The 18,400-nt window shown below is 40.5% G+C and overlaps 1 protein-coding gene across 1 annotated transcript in view; it reads left to right on the top strand.

The window, feature by feature from the left end:
- Positions 1-8,065: 8,065 nt before the first annotated feature.
- The window catches only part of grm5b (glutamate receptor, metabotropic 5b), a 34,431-nt gene continuing 24,096 nt past the window's right edge, over positions 8,066-18,400 (top strand). Inside the window, exons 1-5 of the mRNA XM_061681192.1 lie at positions 8,066-8,236; positions 8,374-8,808; positions 8,876-8,990; positions 13,563-13,637; positions 13,810-13,984. Of these exons, the coding sequence (XP_061537176.1) occupies positions 8,087-8,236; positions 8,374-8,808; positions 8,876-8,990; positions 13,563-13,637; positions 13,810-13,984 (950 nt within the window). The 5' untranslated portion in view covers positions 8,066-8,086. The remainder of the gene's footprint in view (positions 8,237-8,373; positions 8,809-8,875; positions 8,991-13,562; positions 13,638-13,809; positions 13,985-18,400) is intronic.

The raw sequence follows: 18,400 nt of genomic DNA, 5'->3' as shown, positions 1-18,400 counted from the left end.
ATGGATAATTCATTTATATGGGCTCACAGTCATAATAGCCCTCCAAGAGAAGTTATAACTATAAGGTGGCCCGTGACAAAAATGACTTTGACACCCCTGCTCTGAAAAATGTGAATTTGTTATCATACATTACAACATTTCTTTTTGAAAATAGGTAAGGTTTTAATTCCTATGGCAAATGGGGTTAGAGATGACAGTTATGTTTAACAGGCTTTATGATTATGAAGAGCTCCTTGGAAAAACGTATCTCCTGTAAGGGTTTCCCAGGACCGAAAGTGTTTGCGAAACCCTGCTATCGGGACTGTGTCCACGAAATGACATCACCAACTACGCCTCTTGCACAGGTGTTTTAGAGTAATGCTTAAGCCATGCCCCTTGTGCGAACAACAGTTAAGTTTGGGTTACTTAAATGTCCTAAGTAGGAGAGGTTGCAGACTCGAGTTACATGACTTGACTCAAGTCAGACTTCAGTCGCCAATTTTAGGACTTGGAGCTGCTTTGCTAAAAGTTATGACAGACTCGATTTAGACTTGAATTTTAGGACTTGAAACACTATCCATTCAAGTCTTGTCTGTTAACATTTGCCATTCATACAACAGAATAAGTCATGTCTTAAAGGTACAATATACAGTTATCCAACTGCTAGCAAGGTTTGAATGTAGCTTCACTTCAATCCCCGCCCCCTCGCGACACGTCCCCAGCTCACTAAACCTGAAAAAAAAAAAAAAAAGATCCAGGAAGAGACTGGCCTGTCATGCTGTCCTGGCTGCCTCATAGTGCACCTCGGTCAGTCACGAGCGTGCAATGTTACACGGAATGTTACCAGGGTGATGAATTTTTTTTAATGTACAATCAATTAAAAATATAAAATAGGTGATCAACTTACCTGACAACTCGATGAGAACGGTGACGTGACGTATGTGGTGGTTTTCCAAGGTCAGCCATGTTGACATCTCAGCTCAGATATGATTGCCCCGAGAGAGAACTGTCCAATTCCTTTTTTTTTTTTTTTTTTTTGCTAATTGGAGTTAAATATTGTGACGTGAAAATTATAATAGTTTTATTTGCAAGAGGCTGTAGTGCGTCCCCGTGAGGCTCCACATGCGCAGTGAGCGTGTGCAAATGATTGACAGACTAGTTGGTCACGCCTCCTGTCTCTACAGTCTCTGATTGGCTAGTTTTGTCACGCCGTGCAAAGTTTTAAAATAATAATCAAGATTAAATTAGAGGCATCAAATGGGGCCAGAGAGGGAAGATTTTTCAAAAGTGATTTTAATAATGGCGGCACGGTGGCCGACTGGTTAGAGCATCAGCCTCACAGATCTGAGGACTCGGGTTCAATCCCCGGCCCCGTCTGTGTGGAGTTTGCATGTTCTCCCCGTGCCTGCGTGGGTTTTCTCCGGGCTCTCCGGTTTCCTCCCACATCCCAAAAACATGCATGAATTGGAGACTCTAAATTGCCCGTAGGCATGACTGTGAGTGCGAATGGTTATTTGTTCCTATGTGCCCTGCGATTGGCTGGCAACCAGTTCAGGGTGTACCCCGCCTCCTGCCCGATGACAGCTGAGATAGGCTCCAGCACCCCCGCGACCCTAGTGAGGAGAAGCGGCTCAGAAAATGGATGGATGGATGGATTTTAAGAATATTCTGCTGTCAGGTCATAGAGACACTTTGAACATAGGCCTATCGACGTAAGACGTATCTTCAGGATTCATACTTTTTGTGACATTTTTGTTTGGTGATGTGCCTTGAGATTTTTCTAATGTAAAATGGGTGCCTTGGCTCAATACAGGTTCAATCAAGGCCAACATGGAGACTGGTTTGGTACCATTAAAAACTATGTCTGTACAGCTAACTAATGCAAGTACAGATACTAAGTGCAAAGTGGCTAATGCATGCATATACGGTATGTGACTTACTCCGAACCTGTAGTCTGAAGTGGTTGCCTTAAATATGTTATATGTGAGTCAACATCACCATGAGGTGCTTTTGAGACAGTCCCATTACACATCCCAAAATTCAAGATTTTCCACTAAACTTCAATTACACTTTTTCTTTCGTTCATTCTTTCTTTTATTATTATTTTTTTTTATTAACTGAAAGGAGACAATATACATACAAACAGGTAAATATTTGAGTTTGTTGACAGGGAGGACAATGACAGGGTGGATATTTTTGGTTAATGTTAGCATGTAATAAGCACATGGTGGACCTTCCTCTAGCAACATGATTCCATTATCAAGCTGACTGTGTACTGCTTAACAAGTATATTGTGATTTCTGAAAGGTATTTATATCAATGGATGACAGAGTGGACATGTTAAGCTTGACAAGATCCAACTATACAAATAATTAGGATAAAAATTATGAAACGTGTACGTATTTGTTCTGCAAGTATTACTGTTCGAGCCTCCAATGAAGAAAGATGAAATGCTTACAGTAATGTCACTGAGAACATCAGAGGGTTTCTTAAAGGGGAAGTGACCGCATAATGACAGGGTGGACAGTAATTTCAGATACACATGGAAAATATTTAATAATATTACCAAAATAGAATATCTGTAACGATCAAAATGACTTGTTTCATCAATAACTTGTTGTGGACAATCAAACCATGTAAAATGATTTAGTATCTTTTAACCACTTACACAAACTGTAGTTAGTAGAGCAGTGTGCTGGACATGCCAAAATCACTTACATCCAATGAACATTTTTTATTTATTTATTTTTTTTTAATGAAGGAAATACATTTTAGGAGACTTATTGTACTGGTAAGCGTGCAAATGTTTGGCCACCTGTAAGACCCCCAGAGTTTCATTACCCTGCAAATCTTTTTAATGATGACTGATTCTGATAAAGACACCAAATTAAGGCACTTCATAGTGATATTAACCCATGCGTATGAAAAATACACTGCTGAATGTTACTATATACAATAATACAGTATCTAATAATTATATATTAAGAAACAACGCTAGGGCTTTGCAAATAAGGAATAGCTGTTATCTTAGCTTGACCTCTTGGCTTCGCTTGACTTCTTAGCTTAGCCTGACCTCTTAGCTTAGCTTGACTTCTTAGCTTAGCTTGACCTCTTAGCTTAGCTTGACTTCTTGTGTTAGCTTGAACTCTTGGCTTTAGCTTGACTTCTTATGTTAGCTTGACCTCTTGGCTTAGCTTAACTTCTTAGCTTAGCCTGACCTCATAGCTTAGCTTTACCTACATTCAAACTTGGCGCACCTGTTCGGCGGCTGGCACTTGTCTCAGAACTTTACGGTGTTGAGGTGTTCCTCTAAAATCTAAACTCGATATCGACACAGCGTTTGTTGACCAGTGTGAAATGGTGTGTTGTGTTTGTTTGTGCGAGCAGCGGGTGAAGGAGATGTGTTTAGATGGACAAGGCTCAGGTGTGCGTGACTGGAAAACGGAGGAAGCGGTCGCAGTCAGATGAGGCAAAGCTGCTGGCTTTGACATTCGACTGAGCGTCACCGCTGCGATCGTTTTCCCTTCATAGATTGCAAAAATTGCGACCGAATTATCACGCGGAGCGACAAGCAAGGAAGGTAAGACTTCAGCTCTTGCAGAAATAGCAAAGTCACCTGTAATTAATTTCATATTCACGTGGAGACTCGCTCTTCTACGCACGCCCAGACTTATTTGACCGTAGTTTGTCGTCACCTTCGTAAAATCAGAATGGGTACAGAAAGGCATAATTGTCAAGAAAAAGCGGTTGCATGTTGTGTGAAGGCGATCCTGCCTTCCCATTGGGGACAGTATAAACATCGGGACTGTTTGTATTCGTGTGCAGCTTTACACTCTGTCACGTTGTGCGCCGAAGTGGCACCCAAGTGTGTGTGCAGGATTCCAAGGAGCTCCTCTCTCCCATTGCGGCTGGTTGGGCGCAGCGCTGCACCAGCACCGAACGTCTTTATCGTTATTGTTACATGCACGGATAAGACGCCTCACTATGAGTTGATAATTGCTGTTAAACGTAGGAAATTGAATTAATTGCTTCCAGCTAAGAGGGCGCAAAGAGGGCTTTGCTTGGCTCTCAAACATTTCTGCATCAAGTGATTTTTTTGGATGCGATCAAGTCAGGTGGACTCGCACCCACCTTGTCTGATCTTGCTGCTGCACTGTGAGCAGTTCAAGTCCACTCAGCTTTGGGACTTAGTGGAGACAATGTACAGACATTGTCCTTTATCTTTATAGTCTTTCTTACATTCCCACGGGGGCATTTCCCAGTGTGTTTGTAGTACCCTGGTGTGTCTTTTATAGAGACACAATTCTTGGTTATCCTTCAACAACTTGTTGAATAATTAAAACAAAAAAGAAAACAAAAAAAAGGGGCAAGTAATTAGGGATAATTGCAAAAGACAGAAAACAAATGTATTACTCAATGCTGCAATGTGCTCGGTGGTGCATATGTGTAAAAATATGGGGCATTATTGCGATCACTCGGCAAAAGGCTTGCGCAAAAGAAAACAGACTGTGCTTATTTTCTCCATAATATTTCCCGAAATGCTACATTATGTTAATTGTTCGCCCTGTGTTTGTGTCGTCTGTACATGTTCCTGTGACTTACTGTTTATGATGCGCGTGGCGTTCATTTTCATCATAGGTCATAAAAATATAATGTTTTATGTATCACTGCTTATGTTGATTTAAATTCAAATAATTAGTAGGTCCCTCACATATAAACACTTGAATAGACAGACTGTAAAAGTAATCAAAATGGAGCAAGTTTATTTTACTGTGTGATTGTGTTTTTTTTTGTGAGCAACTCTTCTATTACCCTTTAAACTTGAGACCCCAAAGGAGTCATGTGTTGCATAAACACCGATCCCTTGCGCGGGGTGACAGTTTCATGCTTTAGCACAAGCAGCATTTACTCGGTGACTCATTGGCATGAAATGTCTCAAATAGGTAGTTAAAAGACATCGCACTGTATCTGAAGACACAGAGGTTACCTTGTATTTCCAATTGAATCACAAAATAATTTATACATTTTAATGTAATGTTGACACTTTTGTACCCAACAATATAGTAACACTCTTGACACATCTTCAACGAATAGCCGGAAGTGAAATTTCAGTTATTATTATTGTGGTATGTTCTTTCTAAATTGTATTTAGAGGCTTTGGCGATCATCTTGTGTTGCATTTGAATGTATTTGTCAATGCATAATGGTGTGTGAGTAGTTTGTTTTCGGGGGGGGGAAGGATTAAGGATTGGATTTTCTCTTGCTGTCAGCATCAGCGAGGCCCACGCAACGAGACAGAGACACAAAGGGGGAGTGCAATAGTGTATGACTGAATGTGTGAAAATCTTGGAGATGAAACACTAGTAGTTTGTCTTCAGTGAGTGAGTGGGCCTGTGTGTAAGTATGTGAAAGAGGAGCTGTTCTGTTTGACTTGTTCATTACGAGAGCAGCAGTTAGCCAGGCTGCCTTCCTGACACCGTCACGTTAATTACAATTAGCCAGACTGTCCCTTGTTGCCTTTTTTATCATGTTCTTGACTTTTTCATAAATGGAACTCAGCAGCACAGTTGTGAAACGGTGAAGAAGTGGTTAGCACATGTGCCCCACTGTTGTAAGGTTGGGGGTTCGAATCCAGGCTCCAGTATGTGTGGAGGGTGCATGTTTTCCCCTTGCTTGCTTTGGTTTTCTCCAGGTACTCCGACTTCCTCCTACATTCCCCCAAAAAGTAGGTTAGGTTCACTAAAGACTCTCATTTGCCTTTAGGTGTGGATGTTAGTGTGAATGGTTGTTCGTCTATTTGTGTCCTCTGATTGGCTGTCTGTCAGTACGGGGTGTACCCTGTCTCTCACTCGAAGTCAACTGGGAGTGCTTCAGCACTCCTGCGACTCTATAATGAGGATAAGTAGTATAGAAAATGGATGGATGGATCTCTTGCTCTTTATGTCACGTGCTTCTCATTTTCCCCGTTGACCTCTTTGTCTTGTACCTTCACACTTAGTTGAGTATTTTTACCCGTCAAATCCATTCATCCATCCATCCATCCATCCATCCATTTTCTGAGCCGCTTCTCCTCACCAGGGTCGCGGGCGTGCTGGAGCCTATCCTAGCTATCTTCGGGCAAGAGGCGGGGTACACCCTGAACTGGTTGCCAGCCAATCGCAGGGCACATACAAACAAACAACCATTCGGAGTCACATTCACACCTACGGGCAATTTTGAGTTGTCAATCAACCTACCGTGCTTGTTTTTGGGATGTGGGAGGATACCGGAGCGCCCGGAGAAAACCCACGCAGGCACAGGGAGAACATGCAAACTCCACACAGGCGGGGCCGGGGATTGAACCCCTGTCCTCAGAACTGTGAGGCAGACGCTCTACCCAGTCGTCCACCGTGCCCCCGTCAAATCCCCCCTTTTATTATTTTACTTTTTTTTTTTTTTTTAATAATCCCCCCCCCTCCTCTCTTCTTGCTGTCACCTCCCCCCAGTCAGCAAAGCCCAGACAACTGTGCCATGACCCTCACCTTGCTCTGCATGAGAAGTGGTTGCTTTGCTATCCTGTGCAGTAAATCATTTGTCATTTCACGGGTAGAAAACCGAAGGATAGTTACTTATAAGGTTTACCTGAGAAAAAAAAGTAGCTCTCATCTGTCTGACGGTTTAATAATAGAATACAATATGCATAAACCTACAGTTTAGGTGATGGGATTTGCATTCAAGGGAATCTGTTCCACATTATTCAGTTGCAACGATATTACATTGATTAAATTCTAAAACATTTTTATTCATTTTATCAATTTTAATTTTAGATTTACTGTACTTATATTTAATTGTATGTTAATAACGGTAAAATGAACATGGCCTGTACAATTAATATACTGTAGGTTAGATGTAGGCAGAAGTTTGGACTTTGGAACAAATTATTCTAAATATAATTGAAAGTGCCACTCCCCCCAGAGAATGCCGCCCTGGACTGCTGCGGTCCGTGTACTTTGTGGCCATTTAATTTTCTTTATGATGTAGGAAAACAAAAAACTAAACAATCCTATTTCATTATTTTGTTTTGATGTACTGTATGTAAACAAAAAACGGGAACCAAGTCATCGCCCGTGTCTCGTTTGAAAATTGGAAATTGAAAAACAAAAAACTACCCTTTATCTAATTTTCTATTAGGTGTTTATTTAACACAAATCAGGAAATAAAACACGACCGTAATTCTTTTCCTCAACCTTGTTTTGTGCGGCTTTAAAGCTTCATAGGCAGTATGGAGTCGCAGCAGTAGAAGACAAAGAAGGTCTTCCGGGTTATGGCAAAAAAACAAAACAAGGTTTGATAATTTAATAAGTGTAATATTTTTTTTAAAAACAATAAAACTTAAATGCTCTCAGTTGTAATGAGGAAACAGGAGGGGTAGTTATGACTTAGACCTACTAGTGACGTGCCCTGACTCCTTCCATCATATGCTGACGTGCATTATGACAGTTCAATCCCTAATATTGTACATGTAATATATATAATATCTAATATTGACCTTTAAGGGGTCCACTGTAGTTGGACTGGCAAAGCTGCCCAATGTCCATTTACACCTGGATTCACTTCAATTAGTCATATCAATGACTTGCCTGTGTGTAAAACAAATTAAAAAAGAATGTCTGTATTTTTACTCGTAACATAATGAATGTGCAAAATATGTATTTATGCATAATTACAAATGGTCTGTGTTGGTGTTCCATTTGTGTCCTGTAGCAGCTGCAGTGTTTATGATTGACATTTTTTTCCCCACCCCTTCTTCCAGGTTCATGTGAACATGTCTGTCTGTTGCCATTTACTTTGGACATTTGCTCTCCCTTTGAAACGGTGCAGCCTGAACTTCTATCATCTCTTGAAACTCATTCAAGATTTCCTGTCAAATTTCCCAAGTCTCACTGCTGCACCTGTCTCTGTTCTGGTGACTTTCCAGCGTTGAAATCTGTAGACAGGAGACGGAGAAGAATGAGTTAAAACAACCTGAAGCAAGAGTGTTTTGCTATGGCTAGAAAAAATGTTTCCAGGACAAGTAGTTACCTGTGACAGTATCTTTTAAATTCACCTGATTACTGAACAGACCAAGATGATTTTGTGGCTACTCTTCGTTGTTTGGGTGGCACTCGAGCAAACTGACTCTGCCCAGTCGAGTGAACGGCGAGTTGTAGCCCACATACCTGGAGACATCATAATTGGAGCCTTGTTCTCCGTGCATCATCAGCCTCCTGCTGACAAGGTTGGTTTTGGAATATTTTGTATGTTTCCCATTATAATGTATAAAACAATATATGCGTGAGTAATCTATAGTACTATAAAAGAGCTATGGTCATCATTTTAGGATTAGGTGTTTACTCCTTATTCCTTCCTGTCCAGGTTCATGAACGTAAGTGTGGCGCGGTTCGAGAGCAGTACGGTATTCAGCGGGTGGAGGCGATGATGCACACACTGGACCGCATCAACGCAGACCCTCACATCCTTCCCAACATCACCCTTGGATGTGAGATCCGTGACTCCTGTTGGCACTCCGCTGTGGCTCTGGAGCAGAGCATTGAGTTTATTCGGGATTCGTTGGTATCCTCTGATGAAGCAGAGGAGTGGGGTGGAGGAAACCCTTGGGGAGGAGGCGCCGGGGGTGCAACCATGAAGTGCACAGACCCCTCTACCACTCCCATGCGAGGGAAAAAGCCCATTGTGGGTTTAATCGGGCCAGGATCAAGCTCAGTAGCCATCCAGGTCCAGAACCTTCTACAACTGTTCAACATACCACAAATTGCCTACTCTGCTACTAGCATGGATCTAAGTGATAAGGTGAGACATAGTTTGCTCATAAATGACATACTCGTGCTCTTCCCTAATTTTATCTGTACTTTTTCAGAGTCTTTACAAGTACTTCATGCGGGTGGTGCCATCCGATGCCCAACAGGCAAGGGCTATGGTGGACATAGTCAAGAGATACAACTGGAGCTATGTGTCTGCCATAAACACTGAAGGTACAACATCCAACACATTCTGTACACCCTTTTTTAACTTGTCCATTGTTGCTCCCTGGTTCTCTGGCCCTGCTCATGTGTTGAGATCTAAAGATAAATAACTATACTGTAACCAAACATGTACTGTCGTCGCATTAATCTGCACATAAACTAATACTTTCTTGGCTTTATTACTAATGCATTTGGTTTTTCATAGCTATTCTGTCTCTCTGTGAAGGACTCTATTTGCATGGGACAGCACCAATGTTCACTTTTCCCTCACACAACCTGTCAAATTGTTAAGGTGTCAACTGTTGATGTCCTCCTCAGATTACCTCACAGATGTTCATTTGGATTTAGATTAGAATAGAAGAAAATAATAGAGTTATGAGGGCTGTCTGACAGAGTTAGTCCACAGCGAACATTTTTTTTCTTTTGATCGTGGCTTTTGCTGTAAAATGCAACAGGTAAATGAAAGGAAGAATCACGATATCAGCTAAACTAGAGTTAATCACTCTCTAGACATGGTCATTATTGGCTAGCGACAACATGTTTAAATGGAAATAAGAACAGGTGCACACTTATGCAACCACTTTATTGTAGTATTAGTTTACATTTTTCCATCACTTTCACTACCTGCCCTTACAATACAACATTTACAGTACACATATGAGATTTGTGTGTGTTGATGTGTAGTTGTATGTCCTCCAGCATATTGTGGTGGTACTTGGGAGAACTAAAATAGGAGTACAACAAGATTGATTAATAATTGCATGCAGTCAAACATTTCTGGTCAAGTCATACTTTTGATCATTAAGCCATTTGCCCGACTGAGACATAGCCAAGCAATACTATCGGATATGAATGAATCCTTGTCACTCATTGTCAAATAGAAGATCACCATGGTGACCTGAAGATGCACTCAAACCCCTTCATCTTATTAAGATCAGCAAATTAACATCATCCTCATTTAGCTAATGTACTTTCTTTCCATTTACACCTGGATTCACTTTAATTGGTCTGCTGTGGCTCAGTAGATAGAACAGGTCGTCCAGTGACTGTTGGGTCACTGGTTCAATTCCTGGCTTTGAAATGCCGAAGTGTCCTTGGGCAAGAGACTGAACCCTAATTTGCTCCCAGTGGGCATGGCAGCAGTCGCCCATTAGTGTATGAATGTGTGGGTGAAAATGAGCTTTTGTAAAGTGCTTTGGGCACTGTGATGGTGTAGATAAAGCGCTATATAAGTGCAGTCCATTTACCATTTTGTTTCTGTTAAATGCTAGTGTAAATCTGTAAAGATCTTTTGCTATCATGCTTTAAGTAACGCGTCCCGCTGCCTGTTATTGGTAGTCTTAATTGGTGTCCTCAAATGTCCGTTCTTGCTGATGTTTGACATTGGCATTATTAACTCATATATTTGAAAGCAATGTTGTTTGTAGTCAATAACTACAAACAACATTGCTTGTCTTTATCGTATTTTTCTTTCTTATACTTGTGTGTGTGAGTGAGATGCTTGATTGGATTCCTGTGTAAAACGTTGTTCGTCTCTGAGGGCATTGTTGTGTTCAGGTGTGAATGGAGGTCATGTGCCAGATTTTATATTTCCTCAGACAGGCATATTTGACCTTGGAATAGATCTTCAAGGTCAGGCGTTGATTTCTGAAATGCAATCAAAGCAACCAGAGCCACAGAGGGAGGGTCTGAGAGAGAAGATGGCAAAGAGGAAAAAAGAGAGGGAGGGAGGCATTCAGGATGGGGGTTGGGTGGGAATTAAGGGCTTTTATGAAAGTAAGAAGGAAGAGAGGAAGGAAGGGGACATGGAAAAGCAATGATACGAATGGTGTGTGTTTGTGTAAGAGTGTATGTGTGGTTTACATGAGTGGCGTGCTTGGGTTAGATAGGAGGATGTACAGGAAATGCAGAATGGGGATAAGGGTGGGGATTCACACTCAAGTTTTCAACATTAACATCCAGCATATGGCTTTAAGATATGCTAGAAGCTCATATGTGAGAAAGTGAGTAATACACTTAAATATGAAACAACTGAATGGTGGCGGTGCTAATATTAGATAGATTACATATACATATGACAATGATTTCTCTTACAGTATTTTTTGTTATATCATCCTATCCTGTAACCTTCCTACAGTTTATGCAATAATAAATCTACTTTTTTAAGGAATCAAACCTCTGCCTCAGTGGTACATGAAGAGCCATGTTTTTAATGTTGTAATTGTGTAAAACATTCGAGAACCACTGCTGGAGTCTATTCTCCTAGAGATAAAATTTACAGAAACCAAAATTGACCCAAATTTTGTTCCATTTATCTAAAGCTTTCAGCCCTACTTTTAGTATGCTCATGTTTCCATAGAAACTGGATTTATCAGAATATTTACTATACCTATTGCTCTTCCATGTGGCGCAGAACAACTGTGCCTCCGTTCAATTGATCAGATTTCGATCCCAGTCTTGACAACCTATTAATTTTGGTAAGAGGTATCATTATTGTTCTTCACTATTGAACGGAGTTTCAATTATTTCTGTCTGTGGTTGCTCACTTCACCTCATTGGGTTTTATTGATCTCAAATTTGACACATCACCTGTGCAATCCAACAGAAACTGATCAATACCCTCATAAATCAAGTTGTCTGCCTTTTCTCCACCTCCCTTTTATTGCTGCTTGTTTGTGTTTGTTGACTTTCATTCAGCCACAAAGGGTGATGGAAATGGAATGGGTTGCGTCGAAAATGATACGAATCAATCTGGAGAGACACTGACTGAATCTGTGTCCATCTTACCCTACACTTTGGCTGCGTTGCCTCAGGGTATAGTTTTAAAGTGCGCTTTAGTTTCTAGGCATTATCTCTTTAACAAGTGCTCACTTTTAATTAGCTTTCGTTGCAGGACTACATACAGTAAACTTTATCTATGCGTGGAGAACTCATTCTTATACTATACATTATAACATTGTTTTTCTTCAGGCAGATTCCGATTCAAATTTTACTGTAGGAAAGTGTGGCCATGTCCATATGACTTAAAGGCTACAATGAAGCTGTTCATGTGTCTTTTTGATTGTTCTCCAAGTGGTATGATGCGAATGTGATTGAGCCTGTGTGCCTCTTGGGTATTGTGCTTGAATGCTGCGTACATGTAACTCGAGATGTGATGTGAGTTATGAAGAATTCTCAGAAACCTGGTGGAGGACAAGCAAATGTTTACTGCATTGTGTTTTTTTTTACCCCGTGGTGAAGTATTGACGGGGAGAAAGGAGATGAGTGCCCAAGAGAGGAGAGCGAAGCATGTTAAGATGGAGGAGTAGCAGGCAAGATGTGACGAGAGGACGAGAGTAGTAATTGAGAGGGATAAAGGAAAGGAGAGAAGTGGGAGAGCGAGGGATGAAAGGATGTCAGCGGAAACGAGACCCAAAGAATCTGCCGCTCTCTTGTAAAAAGAAGATAGTCAGGCTTGAAGAAGTCGCTTGTTAAGACCCAAGTGCAGCTCCTCAGGCAGATTACATTATATGTATAATATTTGGACTGCATTGACAATTTTGACTGTATATAAAAAAAGAACAGTTTGTGTGAGAAATAGTGACATGGAGTATCTAACAGTCAAAGATTTGGAAGGAGTAAGAATTGCTATTTGTCTATCAGGCATTATTGAAAAATACAGCCTGTAGCAGGTAAGGGAGTGCACATATGTAGGAAATGTTCAAAGGCAGAAAGAAATACAGGGAGACGCGGTGAAAAAGATGTCTCTCACATAAATCCCTGTTGGGACTCAAGTGAAGTAGGTTACAAGCTTTATTGATTCTGATGACTTTAACTCTGTGTGTGTGTGTGTGTGTGTGTGTGTGTGTGTGTGTGTGTCTGTGTCTGTGTGTGTGTGTGTGTGTGTGTGTAGGGTAGGAAGGTGCACCATCTGTCTTCTGCTCCTCTCACTGAGAGACTAATTACAGGAATTTATACTTAGCTCTGACACACTCGTCATTGCCATGGACCCCTGCATGGGCGCACGCACGCACACACACACGCACACACACACGCACGCACACATACACACGTGTGCCATGAGCTGGCGGTTTTCTTTTTTTTTTTTCTTTTTTTTTTTTTTAACCCCCCTCACTTTTTCTGGCCTCGTTCTTTATTCACAGTTTTATTTGACCACAGATCATTTTTTGAAATCAAATTCTGTTATTGATTACACATAAGAAAGAGAGGGACAAATCGTCAGAGCTAATCTCTTTGAGTGACGTTCAGAAATCCTTGTTAGAGAGATGGATTTGTGATCTTTTCTTCATTGAGCCACCCACGAAATGGTGAGATGAAAGGGAAAGAGGGAGATTTTAGGCAGGGAAATCCTATCATTTTCTTTGCCAGTGTGTACAACTTTTCATTTGCATAAATTCCAGGTCACCCACTTTCTTTGGCAAAGAAATGGGTGCCACAGTGGGGAGACAATTTCTCTGACACAAATGTGAGATTAATGAATCGTGCTAAGGCAGACGAGTCAGGGAACTGGGTCGGTATGTCTGTCCCATGCCTTCCTCTGACTAGTTTTTCCTCCTTGTTCAAACCTTTTTGTCTTTCCAGGCAATTATGGAGAAAGCGGGATGGAAGCGTTCAAGGACATGGCAGCCAAGGAGGGCATTTGTATCGCTCATTCTGGTAGGATTATGAACACAAGGTCAAATCATAAAATCATTGTAATAAAACAATTTTTTTGTCCAATATCCTACACTGTGCAAATACTTTTGAGATTATATATTGTGCTGTGCATGACACTAAAGAGATTGGAAAGTATTACAGGCTGTGCTTGTTTCTGTCATGTTTGCTTCAGGCAAAATCTGGAGCAATGCTGGAGAGCAGAGCTTCGACCGATTGGTGGAAAGGCTGAGGTCCCACCTGCCCAAGGCCAGGGTGGTGGCATGTTTCTGTGAGGGCATGACTGTCCGCAATATCCTCATGGCTATGAGGCGCCAAGGACTTGTGGGAGAGTTCCTTTTGGTTGGCAGGTCAGTGAAGCTGTGTTCAGTAAGTTGTGTGAATGGATTCTTCCTGATCAAATCCTACAAAAAAAAAATCAACTAACATGTGTCCGTTTCCATTCTTTTATTTATTTTTGTTGCTATTTTTACCAGCTGAGCTTTCACAAAAAAGCTTTGTGTTTTTAACACTCACCCATATGCAAACAAGTAGCAGGGAGATGGATGGTGCTTACACATTCATTTACTGTTAAATACTTTTGGATTGGCTAATGCTCTTTACTGTCTTTACCGATATGTGTACTACTTACATATGCTATCGCATAAAGACATTTATCAAATGAATAATTTAGTAACTCAGTTAAGTTTATGCAACTTACAAATGCTAAATATACAGATCCATCCATCCATTTTCTGAGCCGCTTCTCCTCACGAGGGTCGCGGGCGTGCTGGAGCCTGTCCCAGCCATCATCGGGCAGGAGGCGGGGTACACCCTGAACTGGTTGCCAGCCAATCGCAGGGCACATACAAACAAAAAACCATTCGCACTCACATTCACACCTACGGGCAATTTAGAGTTGTCAATTAACCTACCACACGTTTTTGGGATGTGGGAGGAAACCGGAGTACCTGGAGAAAACCCACACAGGCACGGGAAGAACATGCAAACTCCACACAGGCGGGGCCGGGGATTGAACCCGGTCCTCAGAACTGTGAGGCAAACACTCTAACCAGTCGTCCATCGTGCCGCTAAATATACAGATATTTGGAAAAATTGTGTGTTGCATTTACCTACAGTGGGGTTTGCATTTGTTCTCACTTACAGGGATCCCGTCTACATTTCACATATCAAAGATTAAAAAAAAGTTAGGTATTTTGTGCTTCTAAACATTTTGTTGTCCTGTCAACTTTAGTATTATCATGAGATGAATAATGATTTTTTTTTTTTTTTTTTACCTATGTCATCAATAAATTTCATGTAATAGATTTGAAACATTGTCATGGGAGTAGCATTAAATTATCTACACTATAATGTAAATCTACTCTTTCCACAGTGATCTACATTCTGTATCTAAGACATCGCAACAGCATCCTTTCGGTTCTCATGCTCTTCCTTTCCGTCATCGTCATCATCATCTTCATCATCATCATCATCATCAACATGGTCATCATCGTCACCCTGCTGAGTGAGGTAAAGACTTGGATTCTATGTGGGCTATTCTATTCTGACAATGGAATCTATGATCAAGCAAAGTAACAGCATTTAAAGAAGAATCTTGAATTTCATCCAATACTCATCTGCTGGACTGCAAATTTTCTATGTAAGTGTTTGTAAGTGTGCTGGCTGTAGATTCGGAAATTGGAATTTATGTATTTGGGGGTGCTGTTGTATATTATTCTCACGCCTACTGTCTTCCTGGCCAATCTGTTTTGATTAGTTCAGTGTATTAAACCTCTGTCTTCAATCACATCCGTATCATAAACTCGCTGCAGACTGGAGGTGGTCATGGGTGGATGCTCGGCTCACCGGAGGTCTGTAGAAGGAAATTCTTATTAGCCCCTTTCGGTCGGGCAGACACTCTTTAATGTCACCATAATTATATTACCACAAGAGCACACAGATGATGTTAAAGATAATTATTCACTTACCACTGATCTGATTATACTAAGTGTTTAACACCTCTCTGTGTGACTTGGCCATCGAAAGCTTCCAAAATGACCATTAGGATAAATAAGAAAATATCACAAGCAGATTAGTGATAATGAGTAAAACAATAGTTTTGTCCTAGTTTACCCTCAGTTTCCTGTATGTGCTTATTGCAAACCTGGTCTTTTATTAAGGTAAATTAGTGTCATGCCAGTACCTCTTGAATATTAATGCTGGCTACTGGCCCTAGCGAGGTTTTTTTCAAATGATATATAGTTCATGTACATATGAAAAACATTACAGTCACAATTGATTTCAAATTATGTCATTGCATTTACACTTGTTTTCTAGCAACATAAGGGTCACCTAAACTAACATGCTTGAGGCGCTCCACAAATACGACGGATACATTTCGTTCTGAAAGCTCTGTACTGTATTTTTTTTTTAATCAATCTGGTTAAGGTTAGGCCAGGGCATATAATATTTTCTTACACACAGACGAAGCAACAGAAAGAAAGCCAAAGACAGACTTTAAGTTACAGACTTCTTGAGTAGGACCCCAGTTGTGTTGATTGCTGTTTTAACATTCTGTGCGCTCCCAGCAGGCAAGAAATCTAATAATGAAAAGCAGAACTAGGACACATATCTATAGCTATAGAGTACACACAAATACCCCTTCTCGGTCTTCTACGTTTCTCTCCTGTATCTTCAATTTACATGAAAATTAATTAAATAATCTCTTACCGCTATGGAAGGAAATATAACAAAATATACATGCATATTTTAAAACTGAAGTTTAGATGATTATTTTATGTGTTTCATATTTGCATAGTGACACACTATGACGCCTCATATTCCTTTACTGTATACTGGATCTCAAAAGTTTTCACGTGATTTTATAATTTATTAAGACAAATGGCATTTGAAACATCCAGAATTACCGTTAAGGATTTTCTGGTGTCAAATTGAATTCACCTTTTTTTGTAAATTATGCCTTGCTGCCTGAGCATGTACATGGGTGTTTCTACCCTGTATGAAACGGTCCAGAAACCCTTTACAGACACGCTTCCAGCAAAGTCTACATCAATTAGCTGGTTGGTGAACTTTTCAACCAGTAAAAGTGCTGGGAAAGTACAGTGCAGGTAGTGATGTGCCTCTTCAATCTAACTGCTTGAAGCGTCTTGAAACTGAAATCTTCAAACTCTAGATGCCCGTTTATTGAATATAGCACCACATTCGCTTAAGTAGTAGTCACCAACCAGTCGATCGTGATCGTGTCACGCTAACATTTGCAAGTAGCGTGGTTGGCTGGCAATTAAGTGGGCAGGCAATTGTTGAAAAAGACAATAACATTTCGCTCCCAATGAATGAACATGTTTGTTCATATTACTGAAAGAGAACGTTATCTCGCTTATTTATCACCGGGCAGCTGCAATCGCACACAAGGCAATTGGGAGTCTCACGACACCAGCAGCCACAGCAAATTTAGCGAGAACTATGCAGCCAAAAGTAGATTGTCTACCTGCAAGGTGCTTAATGAAACAACCGCTTAAAGCTCAGCAGCTGATTCCCCCACAAGCCGGTGGACCAAATTAAGAATAAGAGCGCAACCAAAGTGTCATTTTTTGTGTGTTAGCCTTTTGGTTAGACAGAAGAAAGCTCCGTAAGTGGCAGATTTTATTAGGAGTTGGCAATTACCACTGGCACTTTATTCAGAGATGATCAAAACGATGACATCAAAAAGTAGTTGTCAGTGCAATTTACTGCAGCGACTTTGACATGGATTGAGTCGCTCTTAGAGCAACATGGCAAACAACCTTTACAATGAAATGATACATTGCTTCATATTCATGCACATGTGTTTTTTCCCCTTCCACATTTGCATGTCAGTTAACGCATTTATGATCAAATTGTTTTGGCTGTGACAAGGTTCTTTTTACAATGTATTTTTGTATGGCTTCTTATTTTGAAAGTATCTGAAAGGTATGGTAGATCTCTGCTCTTTGTCTGACATGAAAGTAGTTGTAGGCTTCGTAAAGGTTTTGTGACCTTAGTTAGTTAGTAAGTTGACTAATATGATGTGTTTTTTGGTTAACTCAGTTTTAAGATGCGTTAACTACTTTCAGAATGGCTGATGAGACTAAATATTGTGTTATTATTATCGGCCCAAAAATCTTTCTGTTACTCGGCAACCTGACTATACTTTAATCTGTTGTCCGCTTTGTCAGCTCATCTTCGCCTCCGTATCGTTATTATTGTTCTCCTTCCTTATCAGGCTGTGTGCCTTTACATGACATATGGTGAACCACCGTTATATTGCATTCATTGTTCCTGCAACTGCTATTCCGCAGATTTTGAAACAATCATATGGGCTTTTACACACATTCAGTGTAATACCATGTTGTTATCATGCTGTCATATATACATGAGCGACACGCTACTATAAAGAAATAACACTAAACAAACATGATAACTGTATATTGCTCTTTAACTTTAATTTAGAAGGGGAGAAAGGGAAAGACGACTAGCGTTCCTCCATTGAAGAGAAGTCTTACATAATTTTTTTTTCTGAAAATATAGATTGCTCTGTTGGCCACAGTTTCATTAGGGTGATCCTTTTCAATAAATGCCTGCACATGACTCAATTTTCTGCACATTTTAAAATCATTACACATTTTAAAAGCATTTTTTCCCGACACAAGCCTGGAAAAAAGAGAGAGTGACTCACGTGTCTACAAAGTGGAGAGTTGTTTAATTCCGTAACTTCTGTTTCATTTTGGCATAAAGGTGAGATAAAC

This window comes from Phycodurus eques, chromosome 7 (assembly GCF_024500275.1).
Source record: "Phycodurus eques isolate BA_2022a chromosome 7, UOR_Pequ_1.1, whole genome shotgun sequence".
Lineage (NCBI taxonomy): Eukaryota > Metazoa > Chordata > Actinopteri > Syngnathiformes > Syngnathidae > Phycodurus > Phycodurus eques.
This window is presented reverse-complemented; position numbering and strand designations above follow the sequence as displayed.